At 44.3% G+C, this 17053-nt stretch overlaps 1 protein-coding gene across 2 annotated transcripts in view; it reads right to left on the bottom strand.

Moving 5' to 3' along the window:
• Window positions 1–17053, bottom strand: part of LOC143297997 (arrestin domain-containing protein 3-like) — a 113456-nt gene that overhangs the window by 3749 nt on the left and 92654 nt on the right. For both annotated transcript variants that reach the window (XM_076610640.1, XM_076610638.1), the window contains 5 exons: window positions 15000–15244; window positions 12737–12919; window positions 5071–5253; window positions 3143–3325; window positions 1824–1964 (listed from right to left, as the gene is read on the bottom strand). In XM_076610640.1, coding sequence (XP_076466755.1) covers window positions 1887–1964; window positions 3143–3325; window positions 5071–5253; window positions 12737–12919; window positions 15000–15244 — 872 coding nt within the window. In that variant the 3' untranslated portion in view covers window positions 1824–1886. The remainder of the gene's footprint in view (window positions 1–1823; window positions 1965–3142; window positions 3326–5070; window positions 5254–12736; window positions 12920–14999; window positions 15245–17053) is intronic.

The raw sequence follows: 17053 nt of genomic DNA, 5'->3' as shown, positions 1-17053 counted from the left end.
TGCAGGTGTTAAGGGAAATGAGCGAGCTGACAGACTTGCTGGTTACGCAACACCAACGAGCGGCCTACATCTAGGAAAATCGGAAATCCTCAGAAAAGTCAAAGAATATCAAAAAGAACAGTACAAGGCCATCACACCATCGATCGCCTCAAAGAAATAAAAGCAGAGAGAGGGAGTGGCCGTAAGTCTAACATGAAAGGTAGAGCACGATGCTTTGCTAATCAAACAAATATCGGCATCATTTCCAAACCAACATTGCGCAAATTTCTTCAAAACGGAACAGAGTCTCTGTGGGCTTTTCCAAATACAATAGACTGAGCAACACACTAGACGCCACGTTCTTGGCATCAGAGATCTTTTCCCATCCCTCTTGTGGCCAATCAGTGGCAGCCTCTGTGCGTGTGTGTATGTGTGTGTTTGTGTGCATGTGTGGGTCTGTATTTTTGAGTGCGTTTGTGCATGTGCGAGAGTGTAAGTGTACACAAGTGTCAGTAGAGTTCTGTGCACGTGCGTGTGTGTGTGTGTGTGAGGGGGAGGTGGGGGTGCGGGGGGAGGTGGGTAGAGGATGAGGTATGTGAGTGTATGCATGCCTACACTGTGGGAGCAACAGGATATTGGAACGTATATATAGATATATATATATATATATATATATATATATATATATATATATATATATATATATATATATCTTTGTACATATGTGTGTGGAGATATGGGCATATGTGTGTGCGCTTGTACAAGTAAGTGTTCATCTGTGTGTGTGTGTGTGTGTGTGTGTGTGTGTGTGTGTGTGTGTGTGTGTGTGTGTATGTATGTGTGTGTGTGCCGTGCAAGCTGTGATACGTAGACTAGAAATGAGTGTGTGGAGGAGAGGGGTAGAGGAGGTGCAGGGTAATGTGTGTGGTGTGTGTGTGTGTGTTGGAGCTCATGTACGTTTATATGTATTTGACTGTGCTTTCATATCTGTGAAACTGCATGTTCGGTGCATATCTGTTATGCATGTGTGGGTGGATATGTGAATGTGTGTCTTCATGTTTTACATCTATTTGCTTTTTTTATTTTTTTTAAATTTATTTATTTATTTTTATTTATTTTTTTTTTTTTACATTATAGTTATTATTTATTATTTATTTATTTATTTGTGTAAGCTTATCTATCATTTATTCACCTTTTTTTTCTTTTTTTTTTCCTCAAGGCCTGACTAAGCGCGTTGGGTTACGCTGCTGGTCAGACATCTGCTTGGCAGATGTGGTGTAGCGTATATGGATTTGTCCGAACGCAGTGACGCCTCCTTGAGCTACTGAAACTGAAACTGTGTGTGTTGTGTTTGTTGCATTGCATTGTATTGTGTTGTTCTGTACTGTATTGCATCATACTGTACTGTACTGTATTGTTTTGTACTGCATTGCAATGTATTGTATTGAACTGTATTGCACTGCACTACATTGCATTGTATTGTATTGTATTGTATTGTATTGTATTGTATCATTCTTTTGTCACTACTGATTTCTCTGTGTGAACTTCGAGCCGTTCTCCCTAAGAAGAGCGTGTAGCTACAGTGAGAGCGCCATCCTTTCTTTTGGGGGGTTTGGGGTTTGGGGGTGGGTGGGCGGGGGGGGGGGGTATTTTCTGCCTGCAAGTGAATTTGTTTTCCCATCGAAGCGAACTTCTTGTTGTCATGGGTTCTTTTGCATGCTGCTCACGGGAGCTTGTCTTATACACCTCATATAACGACACAACACACACAAGCACGCACTCACTCACACACACACACACACACACACACACACACACACACACACACACGTACGTACACTCACCCAGAAGCTCAATCCCGTCCAGTTATTGTAACCCTATCACTATGGCAACAACAACAAAAGGGGTCAGGGAATGTCGTCATCCTCTTCCCAAGGCGGAGCTGTGGGGACCATGTTGTGGAAACTCATGTCGGACAGATACACCTGAAAAAAACAAAAATCACCACCACGACGATATAACTAACCATCCTGTGAAAAGAGCGCGTTTTCGGTGCTGGTAACAGGGCCAACCGACCACACATAGCACAGGTGTAGAACTATTTGAGTGCTTTCAGGTCCAACCAGCCAGCCAGCCAGCCAACAACAAATGACGATCATCGCTACGTCAACCGGTAACACAATGACAATGTGGAGCAAGTGATTTGATCAGAACCTCCCCACCCACCACACATCAAACACGCAGACACACACACTCACACACACACACACTAACACACACACACACTCATACACACACACACTAACACACACACACACTCATACACACACACACACACACACTAACACACACACACACACTCACACACACACACACACACACACATACACACACTCACTAACATACTAGCATACACACACACACCGTTTCACTCTCCTACATTCTCTCTTTATGCACTACCCATCCTGTATCTTACACACACACAGACACACACACACTACCCCCCCCCCCCCTAACACTCACCCAACACACACACACACACACACACACCATACACGAACATCCAAAACACACACACCCCAAACATACATACAAACCCAATGTACAAACAAACCCAACCTACGTATACCCCCAACATACGCACATCCCGAACATACACCCCCAAACATATACAAACCTTACTTTCATACAAACCCAACATACACTCATCCTTAACATACATACAAAACCAACATACACATAAACCCATCGCACATACAAACCCAAGCTAACTATACCCCGACATTCACCGCCCAAGCATACATCCCCAAACATATCCAACCCCCCATCGCCCAACATAGACACAAACCCAACACACACACAAACCTAACATACACATACCCCGAACAGATATACAAGCCCAACTTTCGTATACCCAAACATACACACACATATCCTCAAACATACACCCCAACCAACATACACACAAGCCCAGCATACCCCTAACTTGCACATACCAAACACACACACACACACACACACACACACACACACACACACACACACCTTATAGATAAACCCAAAATTCACACCCCAAACATACAAACACACCCAACACACAACCGACACCCCAACCCTCCACACTCCAGAACACGCCCCAAAAACACACCCAAACAGACTTCACCTGGTCGGAGGCGCTGGTGTCCGAGAAGAAGGGGAAGGGGAAGGCGGAGGAGTCGCCCCCCTGGGGGTGGAGGAGGGGGTGGCACGTGACCCTGTGCTGACGGTCCCGGAGCGGCACGGTGCCGATGACGATGTCCACGGGCAGTCGGATGCGGCGGGCCAGTCCTGCAGGCTTGATGCACAGCTGGGGACCCGGGAGGGAGGGACACACAGCACGCACGCCGCCACAGTCAGTATCAACCCTGTCGCTTTCAAAGTATTCATTACACAGGAGAAACTCTTCTTTATTCTTCTTCTCCTTCGTTCGAGGGCTGCAACTCCCACGTTCACTCGTATGTAACACGAGGGGGTCTTTTACGTGCATGACCGTTTTTACCCCGCCATGTTGGCAGCCATACTTCATTTTCAATAGTGTGCATGTTGGGTATGTTCTTGTTTCCGTAACTCACCGAACGCTGATATGGATTACAGGATATTTAACATGTGTATCTGATCTTCTGCGTGCGTATACACACAAAGGGGGTTCAGGCACTAGCAGGTCTGCACACATCTTGACCTGGGAGATCGGAAAAAAAATCTCCACCCTTTACCCACCAGGCGCAGATACCGGGATTCGATCCCGGGACCATCAGATTGAAAGTCCAACGCTGTAACCACTCGTCTATTGCGCCCGTCAAAACTCTTCCTAAGTTGGGCTGTGACTGGAGTGAATGCAAAGGGGTTAAAGGTCCCATAGTCTTTTACTGCCTTCGGGGCTGTGAATTCATAACCAAATCATATTGACTGTGTCCAGGGCACGGGGTAGTAAGGCGGACCCCAACCCTCTCCTTCCGGCGTTTTAACCTTCCCAAACCGAAGTGAGGCACCCATTCACATGTGAGCGGAGTGAGGAAAATCGGAGTAAAGTGCCTTTCCAAAGGACAGAACACCATGCCGAAACGACCCTGATGATTGGCGAACAGTGGATCAGCGGTCCAACAACATAACCGATTCTGCCATGGTGCCTCAACAAAGATTAACCCTTTCACCGCCAAGCTCGCATTTATGCACAGGCGTGGTTGAGGACCCATGTCACTGAAAGGTGACCATTCATTGGTCTGTTATCCATGAACCTACTGCTCTTAATGTTCGGTGGTAGGATAGGCCATATTTTCTATACATCGCAGGGGGAATCCCCAGCTATTCTTAGCCACTGTCTTTTCTGTGTTTATACCACAAGGGAATTTTGTACTCCAAACTGACTGGCGGTGAAAGGGTTAAACAGCACACCGCCACTTTAAAATTTTCCCTTTCGCCGCCAGTCAGTTTAGAGTGCCAAATTTCCCTGTGCAATAAACACAGAAAAGAAGGTATCGAAGAATAGCTGGGGATTTTCCCCTGTGGTGTGTAGAAAATAATGCATGGCCAATCCAACCACCGAAAATCAAGAGCAGTAGGATCATGGATAACAGACCCATGACCTGGTCACATTTCGTTGATATGGGTGCTCTATACCTAACTGGTGCTGAAATGCAACACTGGCGATGATAGGGAAAATTTGAAAGCTGGATGGATGGATAGATATGGATACTTATGTAGCGCCTGTCATTGATCAAAGACTAAACTCAAGGCGCTTTACACACACAGAGTGATTTGCACAACTGGCTGCCTACCTGGGTGGAACCGACTGAGAGATAGCTGCCTTTGGGCGCTCATCATTTGTTTCCTATGTCATTCAGTTAGGTTTCAGTTATGCATGTACACACAGACACAAACACAGACACACACACACAGACACACCTTTTCACGTGTATGACCGTTTTGTCTATTAACCCCGCCAAAAATGCAGCCATACTCCGCTTTCGGACACACACACACACACAAACACACACACATACACACACAAACACACACACACACACACACACACACACACACACAAACACACACCTCAATGCTGTACTGAATGTCGATGATCTTGCAGCCCCGGAGGTGTGAGGGGGGCACAGTGGGTACGCTGAGTAGCTCCCGGTTCCAGGTTTGCTTCCCCCTGGGCGCCACGCTTCCCTTGTACATGGTCACCAGCGTGGTGGACTCGCTGAAGCGGCCCCGGTAAGAGTAGTAGGTCACGTTCTGTGGGGGTACGTACAGTACAGGAATGGTGACCCTCCGTCTGAGAGGTAGTATAGTGTGTTGTGTTGTACTGTATTGTATTTATTCTGTCGTGTCGTGTCGTGTTGTATTTATTCTACTGTGTCATGTCGTGCCGTGTTGTGTTGTGTTGTGTTGTGTTGTGTACATACAGGAATGGCGACACTCCGTTTGAGAAGTAGTGTATTGTCTTGTGTTGTATTGTATTCATTGTATAACACTGTGTCGTGTCGAGTCGTGTCGTGTGTCGTGTCGTGTCGTGGTGTGTTATGCTGTGTCGTGTCGTGGCGTGTCATGTTATATTGTGTCGTGTCTGTAGGTCAGGTCAGGTCATTAGATCTGCTACTGGTAACCTGTAATCCAGTACAACCTGTTCAGGGTCGGGTTGCCGGCGACTAAACCGGCACTCCCACTGCTCCCTTCCGGGACTGGTGAGGCGGGTGGCTAGACACCCTTATGGAGATCCATAAAAGGGCGTCGGCTCAGGAGAGCCACCGACGGCCATCTAGCTCCACTGTGCTGTGTGCATGCCACACGCAGTTGGCAGATAGATTCATGAGCATCCTCCCCCCCACCCCACCACCACCCTCCCCCCATCCCCCAGTTGGATGACAACGATGGTCATCATCGATCTCGATGGACACACCACCACCATGTGTCGTGTCTTGTCGTGTCGTGTTATATTGTGTCGTGTCTTGTCGTGTTGTCTTGTGTCGTGTCGTGTTGCATTGTGTCGTGCCGTGTTGTATTGTGTCGTGTCGTGTCGTGTTTTATTGTGTCGTGTTGTGTCGTGTTTTATTGTGTCGTGTCGTGTTTTATTGTGTCGTGTTGTGTTGTATGGACTCACTGAAGCGGCCCCGGTAAGAGTAGTAGGTCACGTTCTGTGGGGGTACGTACAGTACAGGAATGGTGACCCTCCGTCTGAGAGGTAGTATAGTGTGTTGTGTTGTACTGTATTGTATTTATTCTGTCGTGTCGTGTCGTGTTGTATTTATTCTACTGTGTCATGTCGTGCCGTGTTGTGTTGTGTTGTGTTGTGTTGTATACGTACAGGAATGGAGACACTCCGTTTGAGAAGTAGTGTATTGTCTTGTGTTGTATAGTATTTATTGTATAACACTGTGTCGTGTCGAGTCGTGTCGTGTCATGGTGTGTTATGCTGTGTCGTGTCGTGTCGTGTCGTGTCGTGTCGTCTTGTGTCGTGTCGTGTCTTGTCGTGTCGTGTCGTCTTGTGTCGTGTCGTGTCGTGTCGCGGTGTGTTATATTGTGTCGTGTCGTGTCGTGTCGTGTTGTGTTGTGTCGTGTCGTGTTGTGTTGTATGGACTCGCTGAAGCGGCCCCGATGGGAGTAGTAGGTCACGTTATGTGGGGTGGTACACGTACAAGTACTGGAACGGTGACACTACGTTAGAGAGGTAGTGTAGTGTGTTGTGTTGTATTGTATTTATTCTGTCATGTCGTGTCGTGTCGTGTCGTGTTGTATTTATTCTATTGTGTCATGTCGTGCCGTGTTGTATTGTGTTGTGTTGTGTTGTATACATACAGGAATGGCGACACTCCGTTTGAGAAGTAGTGTATTGTCTTGTGTTGTATTGTATTTATTGTATAACACTGTGTCGTGTCGTGGCGTGTCGTGTTACATTGTGTCGTGTCTTGTCGTGTCGTTTTATCTTGTGTCGTGTCGTGTCGTGTTGTCTTGTGTCGTGTCGTGTTGTGTTATATTGTGTCGTGCTGTCTTGTGTTGTGTCGTGTTGCATTGTGTCGTGTCGTGTCGTGTCGTGTCGTATGGACTCGCTGAAGCGGCCCCGGTAGGAGTAGTAGGTCACGTTATGTGGGGTGGTACACGTACAAGTACTGGAACGGTAACACTACGTTAGAGAGGTAGTGTGTTGTGTTGTGTTGTGTTGTGTTGTATTCATTCTGTTGTGTCATGTCGTATCGTGTTGTGTTGTATACATACAGGAATGTCGACACTCGTTAGAGAAGTTGTGTAGTGTTGTGTTGTGTTGTACTGTGTTGTATTGTATTGTATTGTATTGTATTGCATTGTATTGTATTGTGTCGAGTCGTGTCGTGTCGTGTTGTGTTGTGATGTATTGTGTCGTGTCTGTTAGCAGAGTAGCGCTCACATAATTACCACAATCTACAGTCTGTGATTGTTAGTCTAACGTGAGCTGCTGCCGGCGGCTGCTGACAGAGACAGATGGAGAAGGGAGGTTGCGTCTGCGGTCCTCAGGTTTACCCCCAACGACTACTCTGTAGTTATGGGCCTGAGGTGAGGTGAGGTGAGGAGTCTAAGAAGTAGCATTTACAGAATTATATCAGGCGTGTTGTTATACAGATTTATGATACTGCATACAAGGTTAAATGTAGCTTACTGTCTTGGTGGTGTTCTCAAACAGAAATATAACGGCACATACTGTCACACATATAATTGATAAATATATTGTAATACTGAAAGTACAGTCACACACTTCTGCGATGTTGCACGTCAGTGCTAGAGATGTAGCCTACTGATATAAAGAAATAGGAAGACGTTGCATACAAATGGACACTGTACTCTTCAGTTTTTGTTTTAAGCAGATTTAGGTGGATTCAAACAAATATAGAATTCTACACATGTATACTCACAGGAACTATTTCAACAAATATACACACGCGCTAATGCACAAACAGAAGAACAGATTCATACAACTAAGCTTATGGATACGCTCTCTCTCTCTCTCTCTCTCTCTCTCTCTCTCTCTCTCTTATTACTAATAGTCAATTTTAACGAAATGCGCAAGATAATAATTTATACACAACGCACCCATAAAATACATGCACATACAAACGCACAGACCCACCAACAGATGAACTGATACAAAGGCAGGAACGTAACATTACATGCAGGTGTTGTTCACAAGAGATGACGTAATTATAACCACACCTGGACACACAGTGTGGCGCACTCACACAGTCTGAAATGTACACAGCAGACTTCAAAACTGCTCTGAGCCCAGCGGGAGAGAAAAAAACCCAACAAAACAAACAAACACGGGGTGTTGGACAGAATATTTAATGCCAGAAGATATATATTTGTACCACCACCAGCACCACCCCTCCCCTAAACTCTAAACACTCAGAAAAAGATCACAACTGCAGAGTTGCACAACGCAGTCAGCACGTGTGCACTGGGAAAGGTTTACAAACAGGGGAAGCTGAGTCATGCGCGTGGTGTTTCTGTTTATGTTTATGACCGCGTGCTGCAGTGATGCGCGCGCAGTGTTTATGTTGATGATTACACGTGCCGTGGTTATCAGGGTTTCTTGGGAACCCTTGGAGCGATGATGTTCTGGCGGTTCCATCAAATCGAAAAGAATAATCTGAATGTCTGTTGAAAGCCACCACGTCGTTTTGACATTGAATGTGGTGGCTCAAGGTATCAAATTTAGCGTTTTGTTTCTCAGAAAGCCGTATCTCTCTCTCTCTCTCTCTCTCTCTCTCTCTCTCGCTTTTTTTTATTTTTTTTTTATTACTGACAGTCAATTCTAACAATTAAGTTAAACGCGCAACATAATACACACAACGCGTTCATACACGCACATACAAACGCACAGAACCACCAACAGATGAACTGATACACAGGCAGGAGCGTAACGTTACATGCAGGTGTTGTTCTCAAGAGATGACGTAATTATAACCACACCTGGACACACAGTGTGGCGCACTCACACAGTCTGAAATGTACACAGCAGACTTCAAAACTGCTCTGAGCCCAGCGGGAGAAAAACAACAACAACAAAACAAACACGCACGGGTGTTGGACAGAATATTTAATGCTAGAATATATATTTGTACCACCACCAGCACCACCCCTCCCCTAAACTCTAAACACTCAGAAAAAGGTCACAACTGCAGAGTTGCATAACGCAGTCAACACGTGTGCACTGGGAAAGGTTTACAAACAGGGGAAGCTGAGTCATACCCGTGGTGTTTCTGTTTCTGTTTATGACCGCGTGCTGCAGTGATGCGCGCGCAGTGTTTATGTTGATGAATACACGTGCCGTAGTTATCAGGGTTTCTTGGGAACCCTTGAAGCGATGATGTTCTGGCGGTTACGTCAAATGAAAAAAAACCCCATAATCTGAATGTCTGTTGAAAGCGAGCACGTCGTTTTGAGATTGAATGTGGTGGCTCAGGGTATTAAATTTAGCGTTTTGTTTCTCAGAAAGCCTTCTCTCTCTCTCTCTCTCTCTCTCTCTCTCTCTCTCTCTCTCTCGTTTTGAAACTGCTCATCAGTTTGAATAGACACGTGGGTTGGTATGCATTCGTGCTTGCGTGAGTGGATATGTGTGTGATGAGAATTTTTCCAACTTTTTTTTTTTTTTTTTTTTTTTTTTAAATTTTGTAGTGTACACGTCACTGAAATCTACACAAAAATGTAGGAAATGTAGACAAAACTGATGATACACGTCACTGAACTCTACATAAAAAGTAGGAAATGTAGTCAAAACTGATGGTACACTTCAGTGAAATCTACACAAAAATGTAGGAAATGTAGTCAAAACTGATGGTACATATCAGTGAAATCTACGCAAAAATGTGGGAAATGTAATCAAAACTGATGGTATACGTCAGTGAAATCTACACAAAAAGTAGGAAATGTACTCAAAACTGATGATACACGTCACTGAAATCTACACAAAAATGTAGGAAATGTAGTCAAAACTGATGGTACACTTCAGTGAAATCTACACAAAAATGTAGGAAATGTAGTCAAAACTGATGGTACACTTCAGTGAAATCTACACAAAAATGTGGGAATACACAAAAATGTAGGAAATGTAGTCAAAACTGATGGTACATGTCAGTGAAATCTACACAAAAATGTAGGAAATGTAGTCAAAACTGATGGTACATGTCAGTGAAATCTACACAAAAATGTAGGAAATGTAATCAAAACTGATGGTACATGTCAGTGAAATCTACACAAAAATGTAGGAAATGCAGTCAAAACTGATGGTACACTTCAGTGAAATCTACACAAAAATGTGGGAATACACAAAAATGTAGGAAATGTAGTCAAAACTGATGGTACACTTCAGTGAAATCTACACAAAAATGTAGGAAATGTAGTCAAAACTGATGGTACACTTCAGTGAAATCTACGCAAAAATGTGGGAAATGTAATCAAAACTGATGGTATACGTCAGTGAAATCTACACAAAAATGTAGGAAATGTAGTCAAAACTGATGATACACGTCATTGAAATCTACACAAAAATGTAGGAAATGTAGTCAAAACTGATGGTACACTTCAGTGAAATCTACACAAAAATGTAGGAAATGTAGTCAAAACTGATGGTACACTTCAGTGAAATCTACACAAAAATGTGGGAATACACAAAAATGTAGGAAATGTAGTCAAAACTGATGGTACATGTCAGTGAAATCTACACAAAAATGTAGGAAATGTAGTCAAAACTGATGGTACACTGTCAGTGAAATCTACACAAAAATGTAGGAAATGTAATCAAAACTGATGGTACACTGTCAGTGATATCTACACGAAAATGTAGGAAATGTAGTCAAAACTGATGGTACACTTCAGTGAAATCTACACAAAAATGTGGGAATACACAAAAATGTAGGAAATGTAGTCAAAACTGATGGTACACATCAGTGAAATCTACACAAAAATGTAGGAAATGTAGTCAAAACTGATGGTACACTTCAGTGAAATCTACACAAAAATGTAGGAAATGTAATCAAAACTGATGATACACGTCACTGAAATCTACACAAAAATGTAGGTAAATGTAGTCAAACTGATGATACACGTCACTGAAATCTACACATAAATGTAGGTAATGTAGTCAACACTGATGATATACGTCACTGAATCTACATATAAAGTAGGGAAAGAAGTTAAATTGATGAAATACGTCACTGAAATCTACACAAAAAAAGTAGTAAATGCAGCCAACACTGATGATACACGTAAATGAATTTACATAAAAAGTAGGAAATATATTTAAAATTGATGACACACGTCACTGAAATCTTTAAAAAAAACACAAAAAAAAACCTGATGATGCACGTCAGTGAAACCTACACAAAAAGCAGGAAATATTGAAATTGACGGTACACTGATCTCATTTTCACCAAAATTCGGTCAAGCTTTAACTCTCTCCATACGAACGGTGAAAGAGACGACGTTAACAGCGTTTCTCCCCAATTACCACCATCAAAATATTACAAGCTGAAGGCTCTTACACTGAAGAGGTAAATGTTGGCAAAGAATACCACAATTCTGACGACGGAAGCTAAAGGTTGGATCATTGAGACACCCACTGGACATCCGAGGGGTCTGTGTAGAGGAAAAGAGAGGACTGAGTGAGTTAATGCTGATCTGGAGTCAGACACACACAACACATGAATGGGAGGGATTGCATGCCGGCTTTCCTGGCGGACCTGTCGTCGCTTGCAGAGCGAGAAGTAGGTCAAATGACGTCATATGCAGCCTCCACCGTAACTAGTTTTTTCTGAGTTTGCACTGCTTTTGTTCGGACAATTTTCACCCATATTTTTATCAATTGATCAGTAATGACAGAGATGTGACAAGAAACACGCTCGAAGTAAACATAGAAGACTAAAGGAAATAATAGGTGTAATTAGTTATAAAATTCAAATATACCTTGTAAACTTACAAAATTAGTCACCGAAAATGTTCAAAATCCTTTTGTCGGAACACTGATTTCCACGACGAAATTTGAGCCTTTCGGTGACCTGGACGAAACAGGAAATAGAGATGCGAATGCACACGCGGTTCACGAAAAGGCTAGAACTTCGTCGTGGAAACCACTGTTCTGACGACAGGATTTTGAACATTTTCGGTGCCTATTTTTGCAAGTTTACAAGATGTATTTGGTTTTCTAACTCTGCAAGCAATGAATAATAATAATAACAGTATTTATATAGCGCTGAATCTTGTGCAGAGACAAATCTAAGCGCTTTCACACCAGTCATTCACACGCATACAAAACTCTAAAACTGAAAGAAACTGAAGACATGGAAGAGGCAGGGGAGAGAGGCTATCTTGTGAAGAGGTGGGTTTTAAGGCCAGACTTTAATTAAAGAGCTGAGTGTGGAGACCTGACGAAGCGAAAGAGGAAGTTCATTCCAAATGCAAGAGACTAGAGAAAGAACAGCGTCCAACAGTGAGGTGTTTGAATTTGGGTATGCGTTAACAGAGTGGATCCGAAACCGATCGTAGAGAGCGAGATGGAATGTAGAGGTGAAGGCAGCCACAAAGATAGGAAGGGGCAGACTTGTGAATAGATTTATAACATAGAATGCTAATCTTATACTTTATTCTGTGTGAGTCAGGGAGCCAATGGAGATGTTGCAAAATAGTCCACCACGAGAGCGGGCCTGGAAACCCTCCCTAATAATTGCCTCCCCCTCCCCACCCGGTGACCGACCTGGATGAGGGAGATCATGGTGCGGCGGATGGTGCGGGCGCTGAGGTTTCGAACCTGGGCCCAGACGGGGATGGCCTCCTTGATCACGAAGCCCTTGCGCTCCAGCCTGAGCAGGGCGGTGACGGTGCCGGCCACGCAGCACCACGACCCCACTGTCTCGAAGGCGTCGTTCTCCACAGGCAGCTGCAAGCCGTGCAGGGAGGGGGAGTGAATGAAACAACACAGCCACCACAAACCACAGATATTTTAGTCACTCATCATGATTAACTAGCGTGTGCTAGGGGAGAAAAGAAAAGGGAGAGAGAGAGAGAGAACTCAGAACTCAAAACGTTTTTTCTTTGTTTGTTTTTTTTAATTAAAGGATTAAAGATTTTAGGCATTGCCTATTCTTCCAATCTGTCCTTCACACACACACACACACACACACACACACACACACACACACAGAGAGAGAGAGAGAGAGAGAGAGAGAGAGAGAGAGAGAGAGAGAGAGAGAGAGAGAGAGAGAGAACAAACGAACAAACAAACAAACAACAAAAAAGAGGGAAAAAAAACCCGTGTTCTATTGGCACGTGTCTTTCTTCGTGTGTTGCTGAGGATGGACAACACCGCACCCCTCCCCTAATCCCTCCCCCCCCTCCCCACAGACACAGACGGCGTCTAACGTAAGCTCTTTCACCCACGCCCACCAAGCACCACCACAACCCCCCCCCCCTCCCCCCCCACACACACACCTACACGTGTATACACACACGAGAAACGAGTATTCATTGGTTCGATTCCTATACGGACCGGAATTTTTACTGCCCCAACCCCCTCCACTAGACCTCAAGTGATGGTCTGGGTACTAGTCATTCAGATGAGACGATAAACCAAGGTCCTGTGTGCAGTATGCACCCAACGCACGTTGAAGAACCCACGGCAATAAAAGGGTTGTCTCTGGCAAAGTCTGTAGAAAAATCCACTGTGGTCGCAAGACAAAATACACTTGCTGACAGAGAAAAATGTATATGGGTGGCGCTGCATTGTGGCGACACACTTTCCCTGGGGAGAGCAGCCCGAATTCCATGCAGAGAAATCTGATGTGAAGAAAAAAAAGTAATACAATACAATACAATACAATACAATACAAAAGCGATTTGAACTGTGGTGAGCATGCGAGTCTGAATGCGTATTCGAGTGAAAAAGTGAATTTGCAATCACGAGCAGTGTATTCAACAAACCACAGACCAGCACCTAAATAGTAGACTCACCCCACATACCCACACAAAAAAGATACGACAGTAATTTTTCCAACGCGTTTCAACGATGTATCTTCACAAACCTGTCCGCAGCATACTCGTGTTCCGTTTGTACCAGGAATCGAAAGACCGTCTTCCCAGAAACTGTTGAAAGTTTACTGGTTCGACGGTAACTTTTAAATGACACAGATTTATGACTACCTGGATATCAAAGCTGCCAGGCTATAATATAAAACAATGCCCTCGCATGGTGATTTTAATTGGACGCGGGTTGAATTTCATGGCCCAACATGAATTATGGCAAATTCAACGTCATGGTAAACTTGTGTCTTACCGAATAATAAAAGCTATCATGTATCAGGCTGTAACATGACTTTTGTTGTTCAGGTTGACTTTAAAGAATGACGAAAGATTTAAATGGCACAAAAAGAAAGGGCGAGAGATTGGGTGAGAAACGGAAGGATGGGCAAGAGAGACAGAGAGAGGGACAGAGAGAGAGAGAGAGAGAGAGAGAGAGAGAGAGAGAGAGAGAGAGAGAGAGAATGAATGAATGAATGAATGAATGAATCTATATTTTCCAACGGTGAAGACATTAGCACTTTGGCCGACTTACACATCTGCCGTTGTTCTAAGAGACACACAAACATGTACGCATGACAGAGAGAGAGAGAGAGAGAGAGAGAGAGAGAGAGAGAGAGAGAGTCGCACAAACGTGCGTACACATCTTTTCAACACACACACACACACATTGTCCCATCCAACAGACACAAACACGGATATCCGTACAACTACCACCCTCCCACACACGGTAACAACCTAGACATCCCCCCCCTCCTCCCGCCACCACCCCACACTCCCATACTCCGCCATCTCCAACCCGAACCGTCAACCCCCTCCCTCCTCCCCCCCCCCTGCCCCCCTCCCCATTCCTCCCTCCTCCCACACCCACCGCTCCCCCCCCCCGTCGCCCCCCACCCCCCTCCCCCCACCACCACCACCAACGCCCCTACACCCCTCCTTACTGAAGCGTCAGGCTCAGAGTTGAGGTCCAGCGCCCCAATGACGGCGAACTTGCTGGTTCGTTCAGCGTGCAGGCTGCCCGCCGAGGTGAAGAAGCCGTGGGTGTAGAGCGTCATACGCACGTAGTAGCGCAGCCGTCCGTGCTTGCCCTTGAACGAGCTGGGCAGCTTGGGCGGCAGGCTGAACTCGAAGGGGAAGTAGTGGGACCCCGTGTGGAGGATCCCTTCGTCGTTGATTTGTTTCTCGCCTGGAAGGGAGGAAGTTGGCAGAGTGGTTAAGATGCTCTGAATTCACCGAATAAATAAAAATCAAACAAGATAATGATCTACGTCAGTGAGAAAGTTGGCAGAGTGGTTAAGAAGCTCTGAAATCATCGAAGAAAAAAATCAAACAAGATAATGATCGACGTCAGTGAGGAAGTTGGCAGAGTGGTTAAGAAGCTCTGAATTCACTGAAGAAATAAACCAAACAAGATAATGACCAACGTCAGTGAGGAAGTTGGCAGAGTGGTTAAGAAGCTCTGAATTCACTGAAGAAATAAAAATCAAACAAGATAATGATCTACGTCAGCGAGAAAGGTGGAAGAGTGGTTAAGAAGCTCTGAAATCATCGGAGAAATATAAATCAAACAAGATAATGATCTACGTCAGTGAGGAAGTTGGCAGAGTGGTTAAGAAGCTCTGAAATCATCGAAGAAATATAAATCAAACAAGATAATGATCAACGTCAACGAGAAAGTTGGCAAAGTGGTTAAGAAGCTCTGAATTCATCGGAGAAATAAATCAAACAAGATAATGATATACGTCAGTGAGGAAGTTGGCAAAGTGGTTAAGAAGCTCTGAAATCATCAGAGAAATATAAACCAAACAAGACAGCGATCTACGTCAGTGAGGCCGAAGTTGGCAGAGTGGTTACGAAGCTCTGAAATCATCGGAGAAATATAAATCAAACAAGATAATGATATACGTCAGTGAGGAAGTTGGCAAAGTGGTTAAGAAGCTCTGAAATCATCAGAGAAATATAAATCAAACAAGATAATGATCTACGTCAGTGAGGAAGGTGGAAGAGTGGCTAAGAAGCTCTGAAATCATCGAAGAAATAAAAATAAAACAAGATAATGATCTACGTCAGCGAGAAAGGTGGCAGAGTGGTTAATAAGCTCTGAAATCATCGGAGAAATATAAATCAAACAAGATAATGATATACGTCAGTGAGGAAGTTGGCAGAGTGGTTAAGAAGCTCTGAAATCACCGAAGAAATAAAAATCAAACAAAATAATGATCTACGTCAGTGAGGAAGTTGGCAGAGGGGTTAAGAAGCTCTGAAATCACCGAAGAAATAAATCAAACAAGATAATGATCTACGTCAGTGAGGAAGGTGGCAGAGAGGCAGAGTGGTTAAGAAGCTCTGAAATCATCTTAAAAAGCTATGAATTCACCAAAGAAGTAAAAATCAAACAAGATAATGATCTACGTCAGTAGATGAGGAAATAATGAAGAGTCCGCCCCAAAATGTGATGGTCCCTCTGCGGGACGCACTCTCCACTGCGGCTTTCCCTCAACTCGTCACTGTCCACATGGAATTATGTGGAGTGATGGCCTAGAGGTAACGCGTCCGCCTAGGAAGCGAGAGAATCTGAGCGCGCTAGTTCGAATCACGGCTCAGCCGCCGATATTTTCTCCCCCTCCACTAGACCTTGAGTGGTGGTCTGGACGCTAGTCATTCGGATGAGACGATAAACCGAGGTCCCGTGTGCAGCATGCACTTAGCGCACGTAAAAGAACCCACGGCAACAAAAGGGTTGTTCCTGGCAAAATTCTGTAGAAAAATTCACGTCAATAGGAAAAAACAAATAAAACTGCACACAGGAAAAATACAAAAAAATGGGTGGCGCTGTAGTATAGCGACGCGCTCTCCCTGGGGAGAGCAGCCCGAATTTCACACAGAGAAATCTGTTGTGATAAAAAGAAATACAAAATAAATGTAACGCATGATTTCAAACTATTCTTATTACCAATAAGCAACATCATGCTCATACGTACGGTCCGTGAGATTG

This window comes from Babylonia areolata, chromosome 23 (assembly GCF_041734735.1).
Source record: "Babylonia areolata isolate BAREFJ2019XMU chromosome 23, ASM4173473v1, whole genome shotgun sequence".
Classification (NCBI taxonomy): domain Eukaryota; kingdom Metazoa; phylum Mollusca; class Gastropoda; order Neogastropoda; family Buccinidae; genus Babylonia; species Babylonia areolata.
The sequence above is the reverse complement of the archived record's forward strand: the minus strand, read 5'-3'. Positions and strand labels throughout refer to the sequence as shown.